The following is a 24,423-nucleotide window of genomic DNA, read 5'->3' as shown; positions in this document are numbered from 1 at the left end:
GTCTGGTTCATATGGAATTTTGGGGCACCAATTTCCAATTGTTAAAAACAAAAAAAGTCGTGAGACAGAGAGAGAGTCACCTGATTCTGAAGCACACGCCATCCCACAATGAAGTACATGAAGGGAAAAGGAAGGATCATGGGAGAAATAACAGAATAACATAGATCAATGGTGATAATCAACATGTCATTTGGAACTTTGGTAACGTAGCCAAAACCACTAGGATGTCAAGCCTCTTCCACCTCTACTTCAGTATTACAAATAAATTTCCTCTTGATATGGTATATCACTAGCGGCGCCAAGCGTAAAAGGAGAATTAACATATGAAGGAAATTAGACATAAAGACCTGAAGAAAAAAACCCATCTCATCAGTGCATGAAACTGATGCCCAACAAATAGGTTCAAGTAGGGATTGCATGCATTCTTCATTTATTTGTTGTGAAAAATGAGGCATTATTGGAGATGTTCTCCCTTTCTTAGTCTCCTATTCATTCTTTCATGTTTGGATTCTGGAATTTTCTTGATAACCAACAAAGACAAGTGATGAAAAACCTGTCATCCTACATACCCTCATGGATGACTGCAAAGTCTGATAACCCATGTGGATGGAGTGGTGTGAATTGCACTGCCAATGGGAGCAGTGTCACTGCGCTTCATATGTCCGGTTTTGGGTTGAATGGCAATTCTTGGCAAACTATATGCCAACTTCAAGTCCTTGATGTTGCCAACAATGCGTTGTCAACCCCATCTAATAATGATATCCAAGCTTGCACCAGCTTGGTTTCCCTTAACATTAGCTCCAATTTTATGCTAGACTCCCTTCCTTCGCTTGCACAAATGTGCAATCTGTAGTACCTATATGTCTCTTACAATATATTAAGAAAATATTTTGGCCCGCAAATTCAAAGTTTGACAAACCTCATAGTACTCAATTTGACACGCAATCAATTCAATGATTCAATCCCTTCCTTGCTGGGATTTCAACTAAAGTTAGAGAAATTAGATCTCTCTCATAAATTTTTTGCGGGGTAATTTCCCTAGGAGCTTGCGAACTGTATCAATTTGGATTTTCTAGACCTCAACTTCAATATGTTGAAGGGAAACATCCTTGATAGTATTGGGAACTTCTCCAATTTAAGAGTCTTGAATGTGTCAGCCAATAAATTCTCTGAAGAGATTCCTGAAACACTAGGTAATCTCTCTTGTCTAACTCACTTCTCATCGAATCAGAATCATCTCTCTGGAAGCATACCTCATCATTTAGCTAGCCTCAAATGGTTGCAGTTTATGGATCTCAGCTATAATTGGTTAAGGGGAAGCATTCCTCCCGAACTTTTTTCTCTGAGAAACTTGCAGGAACTGGATCTCTATGTTACCAGAAACGGGACGGTAGCCACCGTTCCCGTTAAAAAACGCAATAGAAACGTGACGGCATCGAAAACACCGTTTGTACGACTGTTCTCGTTTTTATCGGTGAGAAACTGATTTTTCAGAAACGATTCGTTTCTTACAGCGGCCTGATATAAAATATTCTTTGGTTTTCCCTGCAACTTTTTGGTTTCTCTTGGTTTCTCCATAGTTTCACGGTTTCCTATCCAAACTCATACAAAGTCCCGTTGACTGTGGTTCAAAAAACAAATTGCATGCAGAAGGCACTACATGCAAACTAGTTTCATTTTGCGGTAAAGCAATTTCTAACTATTGTTCCAAAAACAAACTGCATGCAAAAGGCAAAAGGCACTCCAAGCAAACTAGTTTCATTTTCCGGTAAAGAAAGTTCTAGGGCGGATTTAAGTTGCAGAGAGGAGAGCAGATTCAATAGATGCAACTGAGGCTTGGATTGAATCCGAGCAGATGAGAGGAGGCAAATCAGATCCAAGCAGAGGAGAGGAGGAAGTGAGTGCGCCAAGGAGCCCGAGTTAGCTTCTCGCCCCAGTTAGTTAGCTTCATAAATATTTGGTAAGATAATTAAAAGGCTCGTGATTTATTTGCTTCTTTTTTTTGCCTGATTGAGGTGTTTCTGAATGCAAACAAGTGCATATATTTTAAATGTAACTCCATCTTTCAAATCATGATGCCCAACAGCCAGCACCCATTTCGCTGAATTGCTGATATTTTATCAAGAGATATCGACATTTTTGCCCACAATTTTCTCCATTTGCATATGAATTTTCCACGATACCAGATATTGTTACTTCCAATCCATTACAAACAAATTTTGTTGAAGAATTCTGGACTCTAGCAGGGTTTATGGTTTCTGTTTTAGAGTTTGCATTACTTGAATGCTTCAATTTTATGGGTTTTATAGCTGATATATTTGTAGAACCTGCCTCTTTTTGTGCTTTTCAAGGAGAGTTGTTAATACTACCCACTGGAACTTGCACAAGGAGAGTTGTTAATACTACCCACTGGAACCTGCACAAGGAGAGTTGTTAATACTACCTACTGGAACTTGCACATTTTTCTCTCTAAAGTTGGCATGCTTTCCTGCAAAACTACTACTCCTAATCATTGGTCAGTGATCAAGAGCAGTAAAATTCCTATTTTTCCTTTCAATTTTGGTGCTATAATCTACAACAATCATTGAAAAACTTATTAGACTATAAACATACATCATTCGTCTAACTATGGACTAATTTATAAAATGGCATAGATGACAGGGATCCCTTTATCGGCCAGGCTAACTATTGTGTTTAGTAAATTTTAATTGTTCGAGCTTTTATTAAAATTGTTATATTTCCTAATATAAAGTATATTTTTAATACATAATTAAATTCACAGTCATGAATTTTTTTTAAGGCATTTATAAAAGTTTAATCAAATTAATTATTCTATTCCAACTATTTGTAATGATATTTGAAAAGTCATTAAAAAATATATTTACAAAAATAAAAATAAAAAATATTATAAAGTTGAAATATTAGATAAAATGTTTAATGTGTTGTTATGTTCTATTGTATGTGTTGGTTTCTCATTATATCATCTAGGCATGTCTCCATCAATGTTTCCAGTGTCATATCTTCCATGCTCTATTTGTCATGGGGTTATGTTTATAATTTAATTTGTGACATTGCAATGTAATTTTTATGATCCCACAAACAAGCTTGAAGCTTGTAACGTGTTTAGATAATGGATGTTTTGTTTTATGTTTTTTCATATTTTTTTCTCTCTCCTCGTTTCTTGAATGCTAAACCTCTGAACATCGTTTTTTCGTACCGTTGTTGTTTCTCGTTTCTGGTAACATAGGATCTCACGTAGAATTTGCTCACCGGACAGATTCCTCGGAATTTCTTGAGTATGTTGTTTAGGCTGCGAGCAAGAAATAATTTTCTAAATGGAAGTATCTCTTCTTCAATTGGGAATGCGAGTGGATTGACATACTTAGAAATGAATAACAATTTACTAGATGGCCAGATTCCGCCGTAACTGGTGAAATGTACCAGTCTTCAATTACTTGATCTTAGCCACAACAAATTGACACGCCTCTCCTGCCATTCCCACCTCCTTCATTATGGGACTCCGCCATTGACCTTTAAGCCGAGACGTGTCTATCCCTCGGATGAACCTTTTTCTCATGCATAGCTCCCTTCAGACACGTTCTTTTCTCTCAAGGCCGATCTCAACAGTTTCTCAAAGTTCCTAGCTTCCCTGTTGGAAGAAGGTTTAGTTTGTCCGCTCTCCTCTCTCTACGTTAAGCAGCAGGGTCAGCTTCCCTCACTTCTACTCTCTCTACCCACGTCGTTCCTTCATTAGCCATGCTCCTATGCTACCAATGGGTTTTCGGTTGAATTGCAAGTTTCCGCTTCTGTTTTCCTGATTCTGGTTCATGCTGGCGCGCGGCGACAAACTCCCTCCTCGGCGTGCTTCCGGGTAAAAGGTCAGATTTCTCTTTGATCTTAGTCCAATTTTGTAAAGATGCTTAAAGGTTAATGTATAGGATAGCTCTGAAATTAATTGGTGCAACCTCTAGCAGAAAATACATCTGCTTTCGTTTTGTTTCCTGGCCCAAAAGTGTCAAAGTTTTGTGATAGCTCTGATATTATATGGTGTACAATCTCGTCTTGTGATTTTTTAGCAAATTATATAAGAGATTTTGTTCTTTTTGGTTCAAAAGTGTCAAAGTTCTTGTCCCTGCTCCTATTATCCCAGAATCTACACCTTCTCAAATTCTCATGTTCAGTTTTTTACGAGCTGTCGCTCTGAAATTAAAGAACATCGTAGTTCTTTATAAACCGTGCATTGATTTCTGGCTTAATATAGGTTCATGGTGGTGCATTATCGAAATGTATTATTGTTGTCTCAATATAGGTTCAAGCCAGGGCCTTTCATCCTGAAAATCTGAAAGAAAGTCTATACCTCATGGTTTTACGTAGGATGGCCTCTCCAGCATGTCTATTTCCTCTTAGTTTTCCGTAGGATGGCCTCTCCCCAAGTTTTGGTATGTTTCTCCTGAAACTCAGTTCCTGAATTCCCCCTATGCGAGACGAAGAGCCTCTCCTGTGCCTGTAACTAGCAGGTCTCCCTCGCAGATAGTCTGCCCTGGTTTTCCAGGGCCGGGAAATTTTTTCGGTATCCTGGAATTTTCAAACTTACGAGCAAAGCCTATAAAGCCCGTATGACAAGGACTGCAAATCTTTTTGGTTTTTGAAAGGCTTGTACGAAGGTTGATGTGGCAAGTACTTGAAGAGGACTTAGACTTAATGCTTGCCATCCTCCCATCCTGTCTTATATCTGGTTACGTCACCAGGATTTATTTCCTTCTTGGGTTCCAGCCGCCTTGGGATTCCTGCTCCACCTTGAAAAAAGATTTTATCTCTCGACCCTTCCACCTATCAGTACCTCCGTCAATAAATTCTTAAATTCTAATTCCCCCCCCTCCAGCCCTATCCCATCTAGGCGTTTCGCTACAGGGAAAGGACATCCTTCATAAAATCGGGAAATAAAGTCCCGATTTGGAAAATCCGGCCAGGACTGAAGGTATCTTGGGGAAAGTCGAGGTGCGTCGTGCCATGGACAGCTCGTCGGATCTCGGAGCCACGAAGGCCATGATCCGCGCAGTAATACAAGCAGAAGCCGATCGGGATGGCGCCACGTTTCCAGGTGTGTGGCAACCATCTCCTGACGACGTGGGCGCTGAGTCATCTAAATCGCACACCATGTGGAAATGTCTCCATGAAAACATCCTTGTTCACGGGGACCTGGGTAGATATAAGGGCAGACTCGAGCATGAAAACAGTTATAATAAAAACCGTAAGCCTGTCAAAATCTCTCCTTCGCCTGCTGCTTTACACCTAGACAGCTCCATTCTAACGGAACGCATCTCAAGTTTACAGGACTTGGCCTTGGTAGGCAAGTGGCATTTTCCAGAAATGGACGACGCCAAGATGCGGAAATGGCTGGAGGCCCAATGGAAGCCCCTAATCGGATATATTCCAATCATTTCAACACTCATGAAAGACTGGTATGGCTTTCATTTCATCAGCCTAGTGACCGAGAAGCCATCCAGAAGCGGCCATGGGTCCACAAAAGAAGCTTTCTCGCTCTCTACAATTGGTATATTGGATTCGACCCTCTGAAGGACACTCCCTCAAACAATTTAATATGGGTAAAGCTTCCGGGTTTGCCCATGGAGTTATGGTCTATGGAAACTCTCATGGAGATTGGAAATGCAATAGCAAGAGTGTCTACATCGACCCAAGATGTCTCGGGGAAAAAGATAAAAGAATCGCATGGGTGCTTATAGAAAAGGCCTTCAGAGGCGGTTTCCCAGACCATGTGGTGATATCGTGGAAGGACTCAAAAATTGTTCAAAGATTGGACTTCTAGGGAGTCCCGTTTAGATGCGCGTTTTGTCACAAAACAGGACATTTGATCAAACATTGCCCAAGGCACAGGTCAACTCCTGAATCCTGTCAGGAAAAAAAAACAGGCATAGAATGTTTCCCCGGCCATCTGTTAAGGCTAAACCATCCTCCTCTATCAGCTTTTCACCACCTGTCTCCGCAGAGCAGCAAGATCCGTCTATCGTGGGACAGTTTATAAGTCATTCCCCTCTGTTTCGTCCCCAGGAAAACTCTTTTCCAGAAATCCCCAACAGGGTTGCGATGTCCTCGGATAATATGGCCCAGTTTCTCCCGTGTTCGCCCCCTCTGGTTCCAAAGGATGATTTAGAAGTTCCTGTTCCTCCACAGTCTGCCAAGCCTTCCATAGAATTCTCAGTGGGGACCCAAACCATAATCATTTCGTTCCCTTCCCCACCCCTCAATAAGGGAGTCGGTCCACCTTCAAAAGGAAAAGAGGCCTTGATCTCAGCCACCCCTCTTAACTCACCGGTCTCCTCCCCTCAGAACCTGTTTGAAAGCAACATTGATTTTCTTCTAAATAATAAATCGCTTGAATTGGAGCCCCTTACTATCCACAAGCCGAGAAATTCATCGTCGCCTTTTATTAGCCCCGACTCCTCAAAGAACATAACAGTGAGGAGAAAGAATAACAGAGGCAGTCGTCATTTTAGGGGGAGGGCGGAGGGCACTGCAAAAGGAGTTAGGAACCTGTCTTTGGTGGATGTCCCCATTGCTGATATGTCTGAAAATCGGCCTCTTAGAGCAAGGGCGGCTGAGCAATCTCCCCGATGACTTTCATCTTATCTATGAACATTAGAGGTCTGGGAGCAGACCATAAATTTTTGGCTCTTAAAAATCTGTTTCTCTCGGATCAGCCAAAAATTATTCTAGTCCAAGAAACTATGCATAATAAGTCTGTAACTATCTCTTACTTTAGGAAGATGCGTCCTTCCTGGCAAATGATAGCTTCAGAGGCAAATGGTCTGTCGGGAGGTTTGGCGGTGTTATGGGATCCCGCCTGGATCAGAGCATTTAAAGCTTACAAATGTTTCGTTGGCATCCTTATCTTGGCTTCTGTTAGAGGATATAGGTGCCCCATAAACATTCTGAATATTTACGCCCCATACAAAAACAGGCCCCTTTTCTGGGATAAGCTACTTGCTTCTGAAATTTTTGACATAGAATTCTTAATGATCGCAAGAGATCTTAATATAACTCTGAACTAGGAGGAACATTGGGGCAAAAGCAGGAAAAGAGACCCGCTGGCAGATCGCATCAAATGTGAACTTCTGCGCAGGAATCTTATAGATATTACTCCTTCCAAAATGATGCCAACTTGGGGCAATGGAAGGTCCGAGGAGGCGTGCGTCACTAAAAGAATTGACCGTTTTATTGTTCATGCCAGCATAATTGACAGTTTAGGGATGCCTTCCTCTTCTATCGGAAATGTCTTCATATCCGATCATAGGCCAATATATCTCGGTTGGAGGGAGAAGGGTTTTAGGACAGGGTACCCCTTCAAATTCAACAGGTGTTGGTTGGAGGATCCAGATTTTAACATGATCGTATCAAGATACTAGAAGGCCCTAGCGGAAAGAGATAAGTCTCCCCCTTTTTGACTTTCAGAGAAAAATGGCCAAGTTGAGAAAAGTGGTTAAAGACTGGCAAATAAAGAAGAGACACTTGGACAAAAAGAACCTGTGGGAAATTCAAAAAGAATTGGATAGCATTTCCGGATCCCTAGAAGCAAATAGACTTCCTTTCGAGACCAGATGCCGCATAAATGAGCTAGAAAGGCAAAAGCAAAAGATCCTTAAGCAGGAGGAGGCCTCTTGGAGACTTAAAAGCAGGGCGACTTGGCTCAAAGAAGGCGACAAAAACACCAAATTCTTCCACAAGTTCACGAACTCTAGGCGGGAAAAAAATTCCATTTGGAAAATCAGTGATGGTTAGGGGGGCTTCCTTTTTTCCCAACATGACATCCAAATGGAAGTTGCGAGATTTTTTGAATCACAGTATAAAAGAGGGAATGCTTGCAGGTTTCAGGATATATTATGGGGAATAGATCCTTACCCCCAAATGTTTGACGAGGGGAAAAATGAAGATCTCTTCCAGCCCATTTCAGAGGACAAGCTCCTTGGTATAATGAAGTCTTTCAAGAAAGACAGTTGCCCAGGGCCAGACGGTTGGACAATAGAGTTCTATATCCACTTTTTTGATCTCATCAAATTCGACCTGCTAAGAATGGTAGAAGCAGCAAGAATTTCGAGCAGCGTTCACCAGATTATGGCCTCCACCCATATTGCTCTCATCCCAAAGAAACCAGATGCTGAGTCCTTTCAAGAATTTAGGCCGATCTCCCTCTACAATATATCCTTCAAAATCATCACAAAAATCATTGTCGAGCAGATCAAATCTACCTTAGCTTGTTTTCTATCGAAGGACCATCACGCTTTTCTAAAAGGGAGGAACATTCTGGATGCAGTCACTATCACGCAAGAAAGCTTATTCTCCATGACCTCAAATAATACCGATGCTGCCATCCTGAGATTAGATCTTCAAAAAGCCTTCGACTGCCTAGATTGGGGATTTATCCATTGTCTACTGGCCAAGATTGGTCTGCGATCCAATATAATAAATTGGATCATGGCCTGCGTAGAGAGAGTAAGCTATGCTGTAATTATTAATGGAATCCCCTCCCCTTTCTTTCTTGCTGAAAGAGGCCTTCGTCAAGGCTGCCCCCTATCTCCTCTCCTGTTTGTTATGTCCATGAATTCCTTGAGCCTTCACATTAACGAAGCTGTCAATTGAAACAAACGCAAACCTCTAAAGATTTGCAGGAATATCTCCATTTCACACAATCTTTTCATTGATGATGTGCTCATATTCGCATTACTGTGCAGAGGAACCTGGTCTCTCCTTTATAACATCTTGAAAAGGTTCCAAGAGGCTACAAGTCTTCATATCAATAAGTCAAAGTCCATCCTCTTCCACAACGATGTCAACACGGATACAGTTGAATGGGTCTCACGGCTTTTCGGGATTGATATGAAGCCCATAAAAAATGGATTCAAATATCTTGGTTTCCAGCTCAAAGCAAAGGGATATACAAAAGCAGACTGGTTATGGTTAACTGACAGATACTACAAAAGAATATCTGCCTGGGAATATAGAAGTCTCTCCTTGGCGGGAAGGATTATATTGACGCAAGCTGTTCTTTCTCAACTCGCAGTCTACTGGGCTCATTTGTTCTTTCTCCTCGCGAGTATAATCCAGAAGATGAACAAGATCACTACTAATTTTATCTGGGGTAGTAAATGGTCGCAGAGTAAATATCATCTTGTAAAAATGGAAAAGATTTCCAAGCCGAAGATTTCCGGTGGTTGAGGACTGCTGGACCTGAGATCTTTTGGGAAGGTGCTCCTGTGTAAATCATTATGGAGAGGGATCTATGGTGAGGGCCCCTGGAGCAGCACTATCAAAATGAAATACATGGGCGGCAAAGAGATGGCGCATTGGTATAGATTAGGGAGAATCAGCTCAAAACAGGGGTCGGCCATTTGGCCGAGCTTCCATAAAATTGAACACTATTTTCTGAAGAACTTGATCTGGAGCTTCCAATCCAGCAGCAGAATTATCATTGGTTTGGATTCTTTTATAAGCGGGCACGAGAATATCTCTATTCCGGATAATCTTCTAAGCTTCTTCCAGAGGAAGGGGATCTTCACCTGGGATAAACTTATAGCATCATGGCAGGACCACGTCCCGACGTGGATCGAGGCTGACAGCTTGGAGATGAATGTTCTTTTAGCGCAACAATGGAACTCAATCAGGGACAACCCGAGGAGCAGTGGTATTTTTCGTTCTCGGCCCGCTGACTTTCTGGTTTGGAAAGTGCCAAACTCAAATTCCCAGGTTTGTGTAAAAGACATTTACTCTCACTTAATTGGTTTGAATCATGATCCTATCAGCCCTCTGTTTCCTCCCACTTTTTGGAAAACCGGATGTCCACCCAAATTTATCCTCTTCGCGTGGTTGGTGTTCTACAATAGAAACTTGTCTTGGGAGAACCTATTAAAGAGAAACTAGCATGGGCTGAGTATTTGTTCAATGTGTGGAGCGGCAGAGGAAAACAACTTCCACATGTTTTTCCAATGCCAGAAAACGCGCCTTCTGTGGTTCGAATTGGCTACGTTATTTGGTTTCCCCGACGTGTCTCATGCTTCTACGCAGGAAGCATTTTTTTGGTGGAGTGGGCAGCGTGAATCTTGGAGATCTTTAATCATCATAGTCCTGTGGTATGCTTGGAAATGGAGAAACAACATAATCTTCAGCGACAAGAGAGAGCCTTTTATGGTAATTCTACAAAATGTTGTCTCTCTCTATGATTCCCTGCCTGCTAGAATTCAAAAAAAAAATGACATCCGGATCAAACTAGGAGCTTTGTCCCCGCGGAATCCCATAGCCTTTTTTGATGGTGCTGCTCAGCTCAACTCCTGTGGTTGTGGGGTCCATATTATCATGGACGAGGGTCTCCATTATCTCATTTCATGGAATGGTGGTAAGGGATCAAATTGCATGGCAGAGGCAATGGCCTTAGCGGGGTTACTCTCTTTTTGTATCTTCCTGGACATTCACCTGGTCTCAATCTATGGGGATTCAAAGACAGTGATTGACCATGTTTTGGGAAAGTGCCGCATTCGCTGCCCTCATCTTTCAGGCTGGATGAACAGAGTTATGTTTCTTTGGGAAAAAATGGATGGGTGCTCTATTCATCACATCTACAGGTCAAAAAATCAGCAAGCTGACTGCCTTTCAAAGGAAGGTTTGCTTTCTCAATCAGGAATATGGTCGGTGAAGGTAATATCTGACGGGGAATCTGTCCCCATCCAGGACTTCTCCTTCCCTGGTTTTTGATGCTCTGTTTTTGAAGGTGCACTGGTCTTTTTTATGATCCTTTTGTCATATGTTCAGGTACAGGCTTGGCTGTATATTTCCGGTGTCTTTATCTGGCAATCTGTTGTATATCTTAGGCTTTTCTTTATGTATAAACTGTATCTGGTTATATGTGTGTCAGTCCCTCTTTCTGTTCTCCCCCTGATGCACAGGGTGTCCAGTTTTGTCCTCATGCTTTTCAAAAAGCTCTTGTACTATCTGTTCTATTATATGGCCTCAATATAATACATCTCAGCTTTTTCGTTCTGAAAAAAAAACAATCTAAGTGGAACAATTCCATAAGAAATTGGATCCGTCACAAAGTTGCAAATTCAACTCAATCTCAGCTGCAATTCTCTACAGGGGGAAATCCCAAGTTCTCTTTCCAGTTTGATCACGCTAGAAATTTTGGATCTTTCCAACAATAATTTGACTGGAGAAGTTCCCAGTTCCTTAATAGCTATGGGCAGTCTTACATTGTTGAACGTTTCAAAAAATAGATTAACAGACGTCCTTCCAAAATTTCCAAATTCTCCAAAAGGTTTGATAATTATTGATACAGCCTACAGGAAACCCTGCTCTCTGTAGTATATACTACTGGGCGATTCAGTTATTCTCCTGTCACTTCTACAAGGGAAAAAATCTCAGCAATTTTGATCATTGGAGTTGTTGCAGGTGTTGTCTTCTCAATTGTGGCTGTTGGATTGTTCATTGTGGCCAGCGAATAATTTTGGTGTGGTGAGCAGCAATGCGTATATGAGCCTCAACCCACTCTTTAGCTTATCTTATTATCACAAGTCTGGTTCATATGGAATTTGGGGGCACCAATTTCCATTTGTTGAAAACAAAGAAAGTTGTGAGACAGAGAGAGAGTCACCTGATTCTGAAGCACAAGCCATCCCACAATTAAGTACACGAAGGGAAAAGGAAGGATCATGGGAGAAATAACAGAATAGCATTGAGAAATGGTGATAATCGGCATGTCATTTGGAACTCTGGTAGCATAGCCAAAACCACCGGGAGCCCAAGCCTCTTCCACCTCTGCTTCAGTCTTACAAAGAAATTTCCTCTTGATATGGTATATCACTAGTGGCACCAAGCGAGAAAGTTCAAGCCCATAGCCTACAAAAAACTTGTTTAAAAGGACAATTAACATATGAAGGAAATTAGACATAAAGACCTGAAGAACAAAACCCATCTCATCCATAGCAAACCAACAACGAATTCTTTCAGAGACTAAAAACTAGAAAACAATTTCATTAAATTGGAAGGGAAGGGAAACCCAACTTACTTGAGCGCAACAAAAATAATGAAGAAGGTAGCATTGGGAGGAAGAGAATTGCCCAGCAGCATAATGATTGACTTAGGTTGCTTTTCAATCGCCTTGAGGGACTCAAACAAGGTGCCACCTAATGTAACTCCCAGGAAAACGTTGAACACAATAAAGTAAAAATACTTTCCAGAGGAAGCTCTCACTGCATGGCTTTCTGAAGGAATCCCTTCAGCCTTGGAGAGAATCATGAGAATTGTGGGCAAGAAAGCCAGAAAGACAAGCAGAGCAAGCTGAGGAAAGTAAGCTTCAAGGATGCTTTTAAGTGATTTTTTATCCACAACCAATTTCAAAAAAGGAAGAAGTTTTCTTAGATTATCAAGGGTTGTAAGTGCAGAGATAAAGGTGATGGGAATCATGTAGAAAACAATAGCTAGAAACACAATAATGTATACAATCTTCTCTCGAATCATCCTCTGATAGAAGGGCATGGCAAGGTTTTTCCACAGTATTTGACGAGGCTCAGGAGTAGCCATTACAGTCCATCTATATGTGAACTGTGAATGCACAACCTGAGATGCACCTGCTGCAGTAGGCCTGCTGTTGAAAATTATAAAGGTTGTTGCAACCCATTTCTCTATCAGTGTAACATTTTTTTTGTTTCCAACTTGGCTGACATATCCTTAATCTTCTCATTGTATAAATCTATAGAGTCAACTTTTGGTCCCAAAAGTCCCAAAGTTCTTGTCTTGTGCAATGGCCGCATCCCCTCATCATTGTCTTAAACTTTTCAAATATGACTTCAACACGAGCTAGACTCTTTCTGTAGCCTTCTAGTTACTTCCACGCTTTGTGAGCCTGTTCATAAACACTAAAAAAGTTTAATATAAAACAAAACCCTAGCATTCTATCAGCCTTTGAGTGTTTGATTCAACAATGAAGACAGGTGTGTTTTGTTCACAGGAAAGCCCTGCTAAATGTCCAATACAAAGGTATGTTCGTTTTTTATTTTGAAGAAATCTGACTTGCAAAAATCAAGCATTATAAACACTATGTTAGTATTAAGTCACCAGATCTCCTCCTTGTTTTCTCATTTGTGGAGTTTGAAAAGCGTCTTCCAGTTAGAGTTCAGTCTATCAGACAGAATTGATGATCAACATTCAGCTTTTGAAAGATTTATGTATCATATAAATGTATAAATTTATATATCTGATATGAAGCATAGATTGATATAACCATACATAAAGATACATGTTCAGATTGGTTAGGCTTTTCAATATTCCCATTTTTTGTACATCACCTAGCAATCTGTATCTTTGTCCTCATATATAATATAATGCTGGCACTCAGGTTGTGCATGTGCTTGCCCATGGCCAAATGCCAAGAATTGTGGAAACGAATACATTAGACCATACTGCAAGAAAATTCCACCTGACAACTTGGTGAACAGTGCAGGCATCTCGAGCATCTACACGGTATATAATTTAAATAGCCCACCTGTTGGGGCACAGAGTCAAACAAATCAAGCATCAATTCATAATGAAAATGCAAGTGGAAATCCATGTACTAACTACTATCTAGATGTTCCTGAAATGACAAGCACTGTGAAAACATAGACACTAAAGCATACTGAACCTACATCCAAAGGTGTAACTGGTGAATTAGTGAACATCACGAGTATCTCCAACATTGACATGTTGTTTGGTTTGAATATCCCAACTGCCAAAGTGCAGAATAATAATGCACATCAAACTCCAGGTCATAGTGAGAATGTTATTGAGAAAGCCTTAATTGATTATGTCCAGAGAATTTTGAAATTACAAGAATTGTCAAAACCAATACATTGGTGCATTCTGCAACTTCATCAAAAGGGGTGAGTATCCCAACTGCCAAATTGCAGAGTAATGCACATCAAACTCCAGGTCATAGTGAGAATGTTAGTGAGAAAGCCTTAAATGATTACTGTCCAGATGTTTTTGAAATTACAAGAACTGTCAAAACCAATACATTGGTGCATTCTGCAGCTACATCAAAAGGGGTGAGTATCCCAACTGCCAAATTGCAGAGTAATGCACATCAAACTCTAGGTCATAGTGAGACTGTTAGTGAGAAGACCTATATTGATTAATGTTAGTGAGAATCAGTGTTGCAGGTGGGGGCTATCTTTCTATAAATTTATGGAGGGATTGTTTTCACCTTAGGCAACTAACTATATGGAAGAGGTTTAGGAAGAAATAAATGCCAACATGCAAGGGATTCTAATTGACTCGCTTGTGGAGGTGAATCTTTGTGCTTTTTCCCTGTTTCCATTAAATTATTAATCATAGTAGTTAATAACTACTTGTCTTTCGTAGGTTGTTGAGTAATACAAACTTGTTCCAGATACATTGTATTTGACAGTCTCCTATATTGACCGGTACCTTTCCAAAAATGTAGTAAATAGACAACGTTTGCAATTGTTGGGCATCACTTGCATGTTAATTGCAATGTAAGTAATATGTCATTTGTTGCCATGTTTTCTTAAGTATTCCTAATGTTTGATGTGCTGGAAAGAACTGATTATTGGACATGTTTTTTCACATTGCTTTCGGAGGAGATATGTGCTCCCCAAGTTGGAGAATTATGCTATATAACTGACAATACCTATTTTCGAGATGAGGTTTATCATGGTACATTTTAAACAATTGTATGTTTTATTTCCTAAACTTATCTAGTTTTAATTTATATTATTCGTTGCATTATGCAGGTATTGAAAATGGAATCACAAGTTCTACAACATCTTCATTTTGAGCTTTCGTCTCCAACTATAAAAAGTTTTCTCAGGTGATTGCTTTTGCTGTAAAAGGTTGTAATGGTTAAGATGTAACCTGCTTTTCTACCATTGGAACATTCATATAAATTTAATCTTGATTAACTGGGCTGTCAACTATTGTTTGCATGAAACCCTTCAAATACTAAAGGCGGTTTATTCGAGCAGCTCAAGTTTGTCATCAGGTATGTTGTATATATTAATGGAAAGAAATAAGAATGCCTGTAAATAAACTCGCATTTACCAAATCATAACATGCTTATCGTGTGTATCACAGGTTCAATATCAGCAGCTGGAGTTCCTGACAAATTATCTTGCAGAGTTGACCCTTCCAGAGTATAATTTTATTGGGTATCTGCCATCTTTAGTAGTTGCATCTGCTGTATTTCTAGAAAAAATTACTTTGGATCCAACTAAAAAACCATGGGTATGTTTTTAGTAAGCCATTCATTTTAAAGAACTCTTTTGTCTTTAATCTTTTCCTTTTCACAATGAAAATTGACATATATATACACATGCAGACGCCTACTCTCAAACACTACACAAGATATCAATCATCAGAGCTCCAAATTTGTGTAAAAGAACTGCATGATCTTCAATGTAACATACAAGGGTGTGGCCTACCTGCAATTCGTGAAAAATATGGCCAGCATAAGGTAATTAATTTTTATAGTTTCCAAATATTGCAATTTTCTTTCAGTGAGTTTAGATTGGTACTTGACATTCAACATTGAAGTAGTGCTAGCCTAACCGAATCTTATCTTCATCCTAACATAGTGCCCTTTGCTGCAGTTCAAGTGTGTATCAACAATGGTACCTCCAGCAACCATACCGTTGGAATTTTTCTCTGATTTTTAATAGCTAGGTTGCCTTCCTGAATTATGATAAGGAAGTAGACTTGGCTATTATAATAGATGCTGAGGCATATGCATTCCCTCGGAGAGTGCTTTGAGGCCAATAAGATGTAGATTTTACCAGCTTTTATGCTAAAAGCTACAATTTGTAGCTCTATGCATGCTAATTTTCCTGTTAAGAAGTTCAATGTTGAAAAAATGCATGTCAGTTACAAGGATCAATCAATTTGGTTTTTGAAGTGCTTACGGTAGCACAGTTGTGGTAAACTTGTATGTCACTTTATATATTCTCTGTGGAACGCTTGGTTATAAAATTGTATTTAAAACCCTACCAAGCATCAATTTTTTGGGTGAAATTTAAGGGTTTTAAACATGAGAAGTTCATTTGGAATCCAATTAAGCATAAATCTTCTTGGTGAAATGTAAGGGTCTCAAACATGATAAATACGTTTGGAGTGAAAAAAGTTTGGCAAATTTTCTCAGTGATAAATCTTTTTATCTACACATTTGTAGATCTTGCAGCTTATACGAGCATGTAGCGGGTAGAAAATTTGAGAAAAATATAATAGCAAACGATAAAGATCAAATGGTTGAGGTGAATAGTAATAGCTTCGTTACTTTGACTATGGATTGACGGTGTACCGTATATATGTATGTGGTTGCGCTTCTTAATGCTCTGTCCAAGCAATTATCTAAAGTTTCGGCGACAAACTGTTTCATTGAATGATCAGTAGTCAAAAAGAGCTTGTTGATGGCCAAATGGGGCTGGTGGTCTCTTGACTCTCGAGAGAAACCAATAGTTTGCATCTCTTTAAAAAGATTGCATATTAGAAACATAGAAAATGGTAAATTTGAAATAAGAAAATATGCACAACAGAGTTAACAGGAGAACATATTGTTCTTTTCAATTAGCAAACAGTTGGCTAAATTATTACAGATGTTAATTGGTATCAAACTTCCTGTAATTCAAGACATTGTTGCAAAATAGAAACTTATTTATGGGGTGTTTTGTCAAAGCAGTTGCAAATTTTCCATTATACCAAAACCTTAAGCTGAAGTAAACTACCAAACCCTTACCTTCTGAGTGGTCTCCCAAGCTAGAACCTAGAGTACAGGTAGAAAATTTGAGAAAACTATAATAACAAACGATAAAAGATCAAATTGTCGAGGTGAACAGTGATAACATCGTTAGTTTGGCTATGGACTGACGGTGTACCGTATATATGTATGTGGTCGCGCTTCTTAATGGCAATTATCTAGAGTTTCAGGGACACATTGTTTGATTGAATGACCGATAATAAAAAAGAGCTTGTTGATGGCCAAGTGGGGTTGGTGGTCTATTGACTCTCAAGAGAGACAATATTGTAATTGAGGTTATTTTAACAACTATGGAAAATGCGCCTTGATAACACGAACTTTGATGTAGTACCTTTTTGTGAGCCTATATTTTTATTTTTTTACTATTAAATATGTACTTATATTCGACTATCCTCTATGAATGAGATTTTTGTTGGTGTTTGTGATACAAGAGCATTCAGTTCAGGGAAGGACATGGGGTGGACATGGGTGGGAGTTTGTCTTTTTCAAAATAGTTTGAGTTTCATTAGTTTTCATTTTATAGGAATGGTTGTCTAAGCTAATGTTAATCTTTGCTTACGTATTTCTTTTTACTTTTTTAAGTTTTATTTAAAATTTGTTTTAATTTACAAAGCAAGAAAAGATAGTTATTCAGAAACCATTTAATGTAACCACATATTGTAACTACTGGCAGTTTGATCACTGTCTAGTGTTCTCTACAAAACGAAAAGAGAAAACAACTAATGTAATCTTTTTGCCATCATAGAATTGAATGAAGAGAAAGCACAGAGATATTTTCTGAGGACAAACATCTGAATCCATTCCTGTTACAGCTCTAGAATTATTCCTACATAATACTATTACATTATTTCCTTTTCCACAAGCAAAGCAATTACACACAGGTGAACAGTAAACACCAAAGCGAGGAGAGCTCCTAGACAAGCTATAGTGCAAATAGAACAAATATATGAAGGGACGAGCAAGCCATTATCCACAGAGACAAGTTTTCAGGTACAGAAACGACCACATTCCCATTTTCGTTTGCAAAATTTAAACAATCGAATTTACAACATAAATACATATGTATATTTGTCAAAAGCCGAACATTACAGTGCACAATTCAAACAACCAATAAATCAAACAAAGTCGACCGAACTACAAACCCTCGCAAGGTCATTGCAGGACCGTTTAAATACATATGTGACCACAAACACCAGAGTCGAAATGGAGCCACAGGCATAGTGACAAGAGACCGCAGAGCCCAGCCAAACTACAGCTAAGACTCATAAAACCCTACGAACAGTGAACCCTCAGTCAAACAACAGAAAGACAACAAGGAGCGAATCTACCCGGTTCAGGTGTAGGAGACTCGGTGTGAGGACCACGAGCAAATTGTCGCTCACCTGTGTTGGCCAACAGCCAGGCCATCAACAACGAAGCACAAGAAAACTACAGTTACGCTAATAGACTGTAACTAGAACAGAGGGTCGAGTTGTGAGAACTCACCAGGGAAAGAGCCGAGCCTGTGTAAGCCGACAGAGAAGCCACGGGGTCGAGGTTGCAGCCACAAAGTTTCTCATTGCCATGAGGAGCAGAGGTTGTCAGTGCCTGATAAAAACAAAGTAAAAGTGACTAGCATAGAAAGAGGGCTTACCTTCGGGTGACTGCCGAGTGGAAGCTGGAAGCCGAGCGACTCCATGGCCGCAACCTGAGACAAAACCAAACAAATAATCAACCTGTGAAGCCAACGCATGGAGGGGAGACAAATAAACAAAAGCTACAACTGAGAATACAAGTATAGCCGAGCAAAAGTTGACCACAGAGACTGATACTGAGGGTTTCACACCCAGGTCTCGAAGCTGAGCACAGAACAGGCCGAGACATCGTCCACAGGTGAAAATCCACACCACATTGCAAACCAGGCACAGTAAAAGTGAAATCTCAAACAAGTGACAGAGCAAACCCTCGTATAGCAGAACCAGAGACCTCACCAGCAGCATAGCGGCACAGCAAAACGAACAATGCAAATGAAATGAACAGTCAGGGTTTCGAGGCATAGAAGGAGCAAGAAGGAACAAAGCCCGAAACCTGGACACATGTCCTCGTCACCATAAAACAACAGTACCACCGCATTAAAGTCAACCAACCATTGTTTAAGAAAAAATCCAATCAACGTATTTATCATTAATCCGAAAGTCGTAAGGGCTGGACCCATCAAATTTTGGTATCAGAGCAGGTTCAGTTAACTGATTTTTCTTATAAAATGGAAGCTGGACGAAGAGGTCGTGGCAGAGCTATTCGAAGAGTAGTAGATGAGGGATTGAGGGAAGAGATTTGGACCCTGAATGCCCGTTTGGCGACAGTAGAAGTAGGAAGGAGAAGGGATTCGGAAGTAGGGGATGACAGTGAAGAAGAAGTAGGAGTTACAACAAATGGATCAGATGAAAAAGGACCTAAAATCAAATTGTTAAGGTCAGTCTTGTTGGCTAGCAGTAAGCCAAAGCCTGAAATTTCGAATTATGATGGAAATTTGTCCACAGAAGTGTTGTTGGACTGGATTAGTGAGCTGGACAAATATTTTGAATGTGAGGAGGTCAGTGAAGTTAGGAGAGTTAAATTCGTTGCTACCAAGCTGAAAGGACAGGCGGCCTTATGGTGAGACAGTGTCCAAGCAGAGAAGAAGAGACTGAATAAGTTACCAATTAAAAAGTGGACCAGAATGGTTGCCAAGATGAAGGGCAGGTTTTTGCCCAAAGATTACCAGATTGCTCTGCATCGACAGGTACAGAATTTGAAGCAGAGAGGAATGATGGTGAAAGAATATACTAAAGAATTTTATTGGGTGAATTTGAGAGCTAGTTATACTGAAGACACCCCAGAAAAGACAACAAGGTTTATGAATGGCCTAAGGCTGGAGATATTGGACGAAATAAGTATTCTTTCTCCAAAAACCATAGAGGAAGCATACTAGAGTGCCTTAAAGGTAGAAGAAAAGATCACAAGAAAGCAGAATGCCAGGAGAGGACGAGGAACTGGTAGAGGGAAAGGACAATCCTTTGGTAGAGGAAGAACTGCCAACAACAGTGAAGAGGGTAGTAGTTCAAAGACCTCAGGGACAATAGAAAAGGAAGGTAGCACTAGGGGAGGAAGGCCATACCAGAGAGGAAGGGGAAATGGTAGAGGTAGAGGAGCTGCCTACCAGTGCTACAAGTGCCACAAGTGGGGGCACAGATCCTTTGAGTGTCCTGAAGGAGAACAGGCTGGTCAAAGAGGAGCATATGTTGCTCAGACAGAGGAAGCAGAGGCACCGCCTCAAGAGGTAGAGAATGTACCGGAGACAGGAGAGGCCTTAGTCTTGAACAAGGTACTGCTGAAACCGGCAAAGGAAACAGCTGAACAAACCCAAAGAAAGGCATTATTCCGGACTGTGTGCAAGTCACATGGAAAATGCTGCAAACTGATTATAGACAGTGGAAGCACTGATAATATGGTTGCAACAGAGATGGTGGAGAAATTGGGTTTAAAATGACTAAAGCACCCAACTCCCTACAAGGTGTCATGGTTACAGAAGGGTCAACAACTGCTAGTTGATGAGCAGTGTGAGGTGGAATTCCATATTGGCAAGTATAGGGACAAAGTGATTTGTGACGTCATTCCCATTGAAGTGTGTCATATTCTGCTAGGTAGACCGTGGCAATATGATCGAAAAGTTGTTCATGATGGGAAAACAAACTGTTACAAGTTTGTTAAGGATGGGATTAAGCATATGCTAGTACCCATCAAGGAGGAAGAAGCAGCAGAGACTAGTGGAACAAAAGTATTACTGGTGGGTGGAAAAGAATTTATGAAACAGATTGAAGATGACAAGGTGAAGTGTGTTGTTGTAAGGAGACCAAGAACAGTGTTGTTGCACATTGAAATTTCTGATTTACCTGAAGAAATCTAGGAAATGTTGCAGGAATTCAATGACATTGTGGTGGATGATCTACCAGATAAATTGCCACCAAAGCGGAGTATCAATCATCACATAGATTTCATCCCTGGAGCTAGTTTACCGAATAAAGCTGCTTACCAGATGAGCCCCAAAGACAATGAGGAGATTAGGAAACAAGTACAAGAGTTGTTGGATAAGGCACTGATTCAAGAAATCTTAAGCCTGTGTGCAGTTCCGACAGTTCTTGCTCCCAAGAAAGGAGGCGAGTGGCAGATGTGCACAGATTCACGACCAATAAAAAAAATTACGATCAGGTACAGGTTTCCATTGCCACGAATCGATGACATGATGGACTGTTTGAGTGGGCAGCATATTTTTTGAAGATAGATTTGAAGAGTGGATACCACCAGATTAGAATTCGAGAAGGGGACGAATGGAAAATAGCTTTCAAAACTAATGAAGGGTTGTATGAATGGTTGGTGATGCCATTTGGGTTGAGTAATGCCCCTAGTACTTTTATGCGCTTGATGAATTAGATGTTGAAGGAGTTCATTGGGAAATTTGTGATTGTGTATCTTGACGATATATTGATTTTCAGCAAGACCAAGGAGGAACATTTTCGACATGTTTGATATGTTCTAGAGAAGTTGTGGCAAAACAAGTTGTTGATAAATCTAAAAAAATGTACTTTCTCTCAGAAGGAATTAGTCTATTTGGGTTTCGTGATTACAGAAAATGAGTTGAAAATGGACCCAGAAAAAGTTGCAGCTATACTTAGCTGGCCATCCCCTAAGAGTCTTTTCAAAGTTCGAAGTTTTCATGGGTTGGAAAGTTTCTATCGCAAGTTTATAAAGGATTTTAGTGGAATTTGTGCACCTATGTTGGATACAATCAAGAAGGCAAGTCAAAATTTTTAGTGGACTGAAGCTGCAGAGAAGAGCTTCTAGATATTGAAGAAGAAGATCACTGAGAGGTCAATTTTGAGGCTACCTGACTTCAACAAACTTTTTCAAGTTCATTGTGATGCCAGTGGTACAGCCATTGGAGTTGTACTCAGCCAGGAAGACAAACCAGTAGCCTATTTCAGTGAAAAATTAAATGAAAGCAGGAAAAAGTATATGTCTTATGACAAGGAGTTTTATGCCGTCGTCCAAGCTTTGAAGCATTGGAGACATTATCTGTTGGGTAATGAATTTGTTTTGTTTTCTAATAATTCTGCATTACAATATGTTATGCAGCAACATAAGCTGAATCACAAACATGCAAATGGGTGGAGTACTTACAGAGCTTTACGTTCATATTGAAGCATATAAGTGGTCAAGCGAACAAGGTAGCAGATGCACTAAGCAGAAGAGTTCTACTCTTGCAGGAAAGCACGATACAAGTGTTGGGATTTGAACACTTGAAAGAGTTGTATCAAACAGATGCAGATTTTAAGGAGGCTTATGAAGCCTGCCAGAATCCATTGTTGAGGAATAATAGTCTGTGGCTGGACTATAACTTGCAGGAGGAGCTGTTATTCAAGGGAGGACAGCTGTGTGTCCCAGAATGTTCGATGAGGGAGAACATCATCCGGGAAAAACATAGTGGAGGTCTAGCTGGACATTTTGGCATTGATAAGACCTTGGATCAGCTCAGTCATTTCTATTACTGGCCGAAGATGCGAAGAGATGTACAGCGGTATGTGACCAGGTGTAAGATATGTCAGTTGGCGAAAGGGCATAGTCAGAACACGGGGTTGTACACACCCTTGCCTATTCCAAACAGACCGTGGGATTCAGTTAGTCTGGACTTTGTCCTGGGTCTGCCCAAGACACAGCGAGGTTTTGATTCCATCATGGTGGTGGTGGACCAATTCTCAAAGATGGCACACTTTATCCCTTGCAGAAAGACCAGTGATGCTACCCATGTGGCACACTTGTTTTTCACCGAAGTCATCAGACTACATGGCTTACCTAAGTCCATAATTTCCGACAAGGATGTGAAATTTATAGGGCATTTCTGGTGCACCTTGTGGAAAAAGCTGGACATAAAGTTAAATTTCAGCTCCGCTTATCACCCATAGACTAATGGGCAAATGGAGGTGGTGAACAAAAGCTTAGGAAACCTGCTGCAGAGTCTAGTTGGAGAAAATTCATGAAAGTGGGATCGTGTACTTGCTCAAGCGGAATTGGCTTACAATGATTCACTGAATCGAAGCACAGGAAGTAGTCCTTTTCAGATCTTGTATGGAATGCATCCCCGAGGAGTGCATGAGCTGTGGGATTTGGGACAGTTGGAGAAAATAAGTGCGGACGGGGAAGACTTTGCAAGAGCAATTAACAACCTACATGAGTAGGTGAAGATGAAATTACATGACAACAGTTAGAGGTACAAACAGAAAGCAGATCTGAAACGACGTGAGGTACAATTTAATGTAGGGGATCAGGTCCTAGCGCATCTGCGCAAGGAAATATTTCCTAAGGGCGAATACAATAAGCTGAAATTAAAAAAAAATGGACCTTGTAAAATTCTGCGTAAGTTTTCTGCAAATGCCTATGAACTGCAATTGCCTCTAGGTATAGGAATATTGCCCATTTTTAATGTGGCATATTTATTCCCATACACTGCCAATATGGAAGAGGACAGTTCGGCACAACGAAAGCGGGACACCCAGGAAAAGAGCAGTTCGTGGATGAGACAAATGCCTACGGCTCAGCCACTTGAAATCGAAGGAATCCTCGACACACAAGTGGCCAGGCGGACTTGGAGGAAGGAGTACCTACAGTACCTCGTCAAGTGGAAGAACCGCCATATTGAGGACAGTTCGTGGCTTGATGCATGACAGATACAACGTGCAAGGTATTCTATCGAGGAGCTCATGGACCGGAGCCATGAATTTTCACCTACCCCAGGAGCCTGATGCAGGAGCATCCAGCTCAGGGAAGGACATGGCTGGGAGTTTGTCTCTTTCAAAATAGTTTGAGTTTCATTAGTTTTCATTTTCTAGGAATGGCTGTCTTAGCCAATGTTAATGTTTGCTTACGTATTTCCTTTTACTTTTTAAAGTTTTATTTAAAATTTGTTTTAATTTACAAAGCAAGAAAATATAGTTATTCAAAAACCATTTAATGTAACCACATATTGTAACTACTGGCAGTTTGCTAACTGTCCAGTGTTCTCTACAAAATGAAAAGAGAAAATAACTAATGTAATCTTTTTGCCATCATAGAATTGAATGAAGAGAAAGCACAGAGATATTTTCTAAGGACAAACATCTGAATCCATTCCTGTTACAGCTCTAGAATTATTCCTACAGAATATTGTTAAATTATTTCCTTTTCCACAAGCAAAGCAATTACACACAGGTGAACAGTAAGCACCAAAGCGAGGAGAGCCCCTGGACAAGCTATAGTGCAAAAAGAACAAATATACGAAGGGACGAGCAAGAGATTATCCATAGAGACAAGTTTTCAGGTACAGAAATGACCACATTCCCATTCTCATTTTCAAAATTTAAACAATCGAATTTACAGCATAAATACATATGTTTATTTGTCAAAAGCCGAGCACTGCAGTGCATAGTTCAAATAACCAATAAATCGAACAGAGTCGACTGAACTATAAACCCCCGCGAGGTCATTGCAGGACCGTTTAAATACATATGTGACCACAGACAGCGGAGTCGAAATGGAGCCACAGGCACAGTGACAAGAGACCG

General features: G+C 40.3%; 1 protein-coding gene and 1 pseudogene across 1 annotated transcript; one reads left to right on the top strand and one right to left on the bottom strand.

The window, feature by feature from the left end:
* Positions 1-12,066: 12,066 nt before the first annotated feature.
* LOC149207525 (CSC1-like protein ERD4) lies at positions 12,067-12,880 on the bottom strand. Its single transcript, XM_089398070.1, has one exon. The coding sequence runs from the start codon at positions 12,583-12,585 to the stop codon at positions 12,067-12,069; it is 519 nt and encodes a 172-aa protein (XP_089254196.1). The 5' UTR covers positions 12,586-12,880.
* A 105-nt stretch (positions 12,881-12,985) lies between these two features.
* LOC149207524 (cyclin-A1-3-like) lies at positions 12,986-15,920 on the top strand (annotated as a pseudogene).
* The last annotated feature ends 8,503 nt before the right edge of the window (positions 15,921-24,423 follow it).

This window comes from Pinus tabuliformis, chromosome 1_2 (assembly GCF_031772625.1).
Source record: "Pinus tabuliformis cultivar Carrire ecotype Pingquan chromosome 1_2, CPIR1, whole genome shotgun sequence".
In the NCBI taxonomy this organism is placed as follows: domain Eukaryota; kingdom Viridiplantae; phylum Streptophyta; class Pinopsida; order Pinales; family Pinaceae; genus Pinus; species Pinus tabuliformis.
This window is presented reverse-complemented; position numbering and strand designations above follow the sequence as displayed.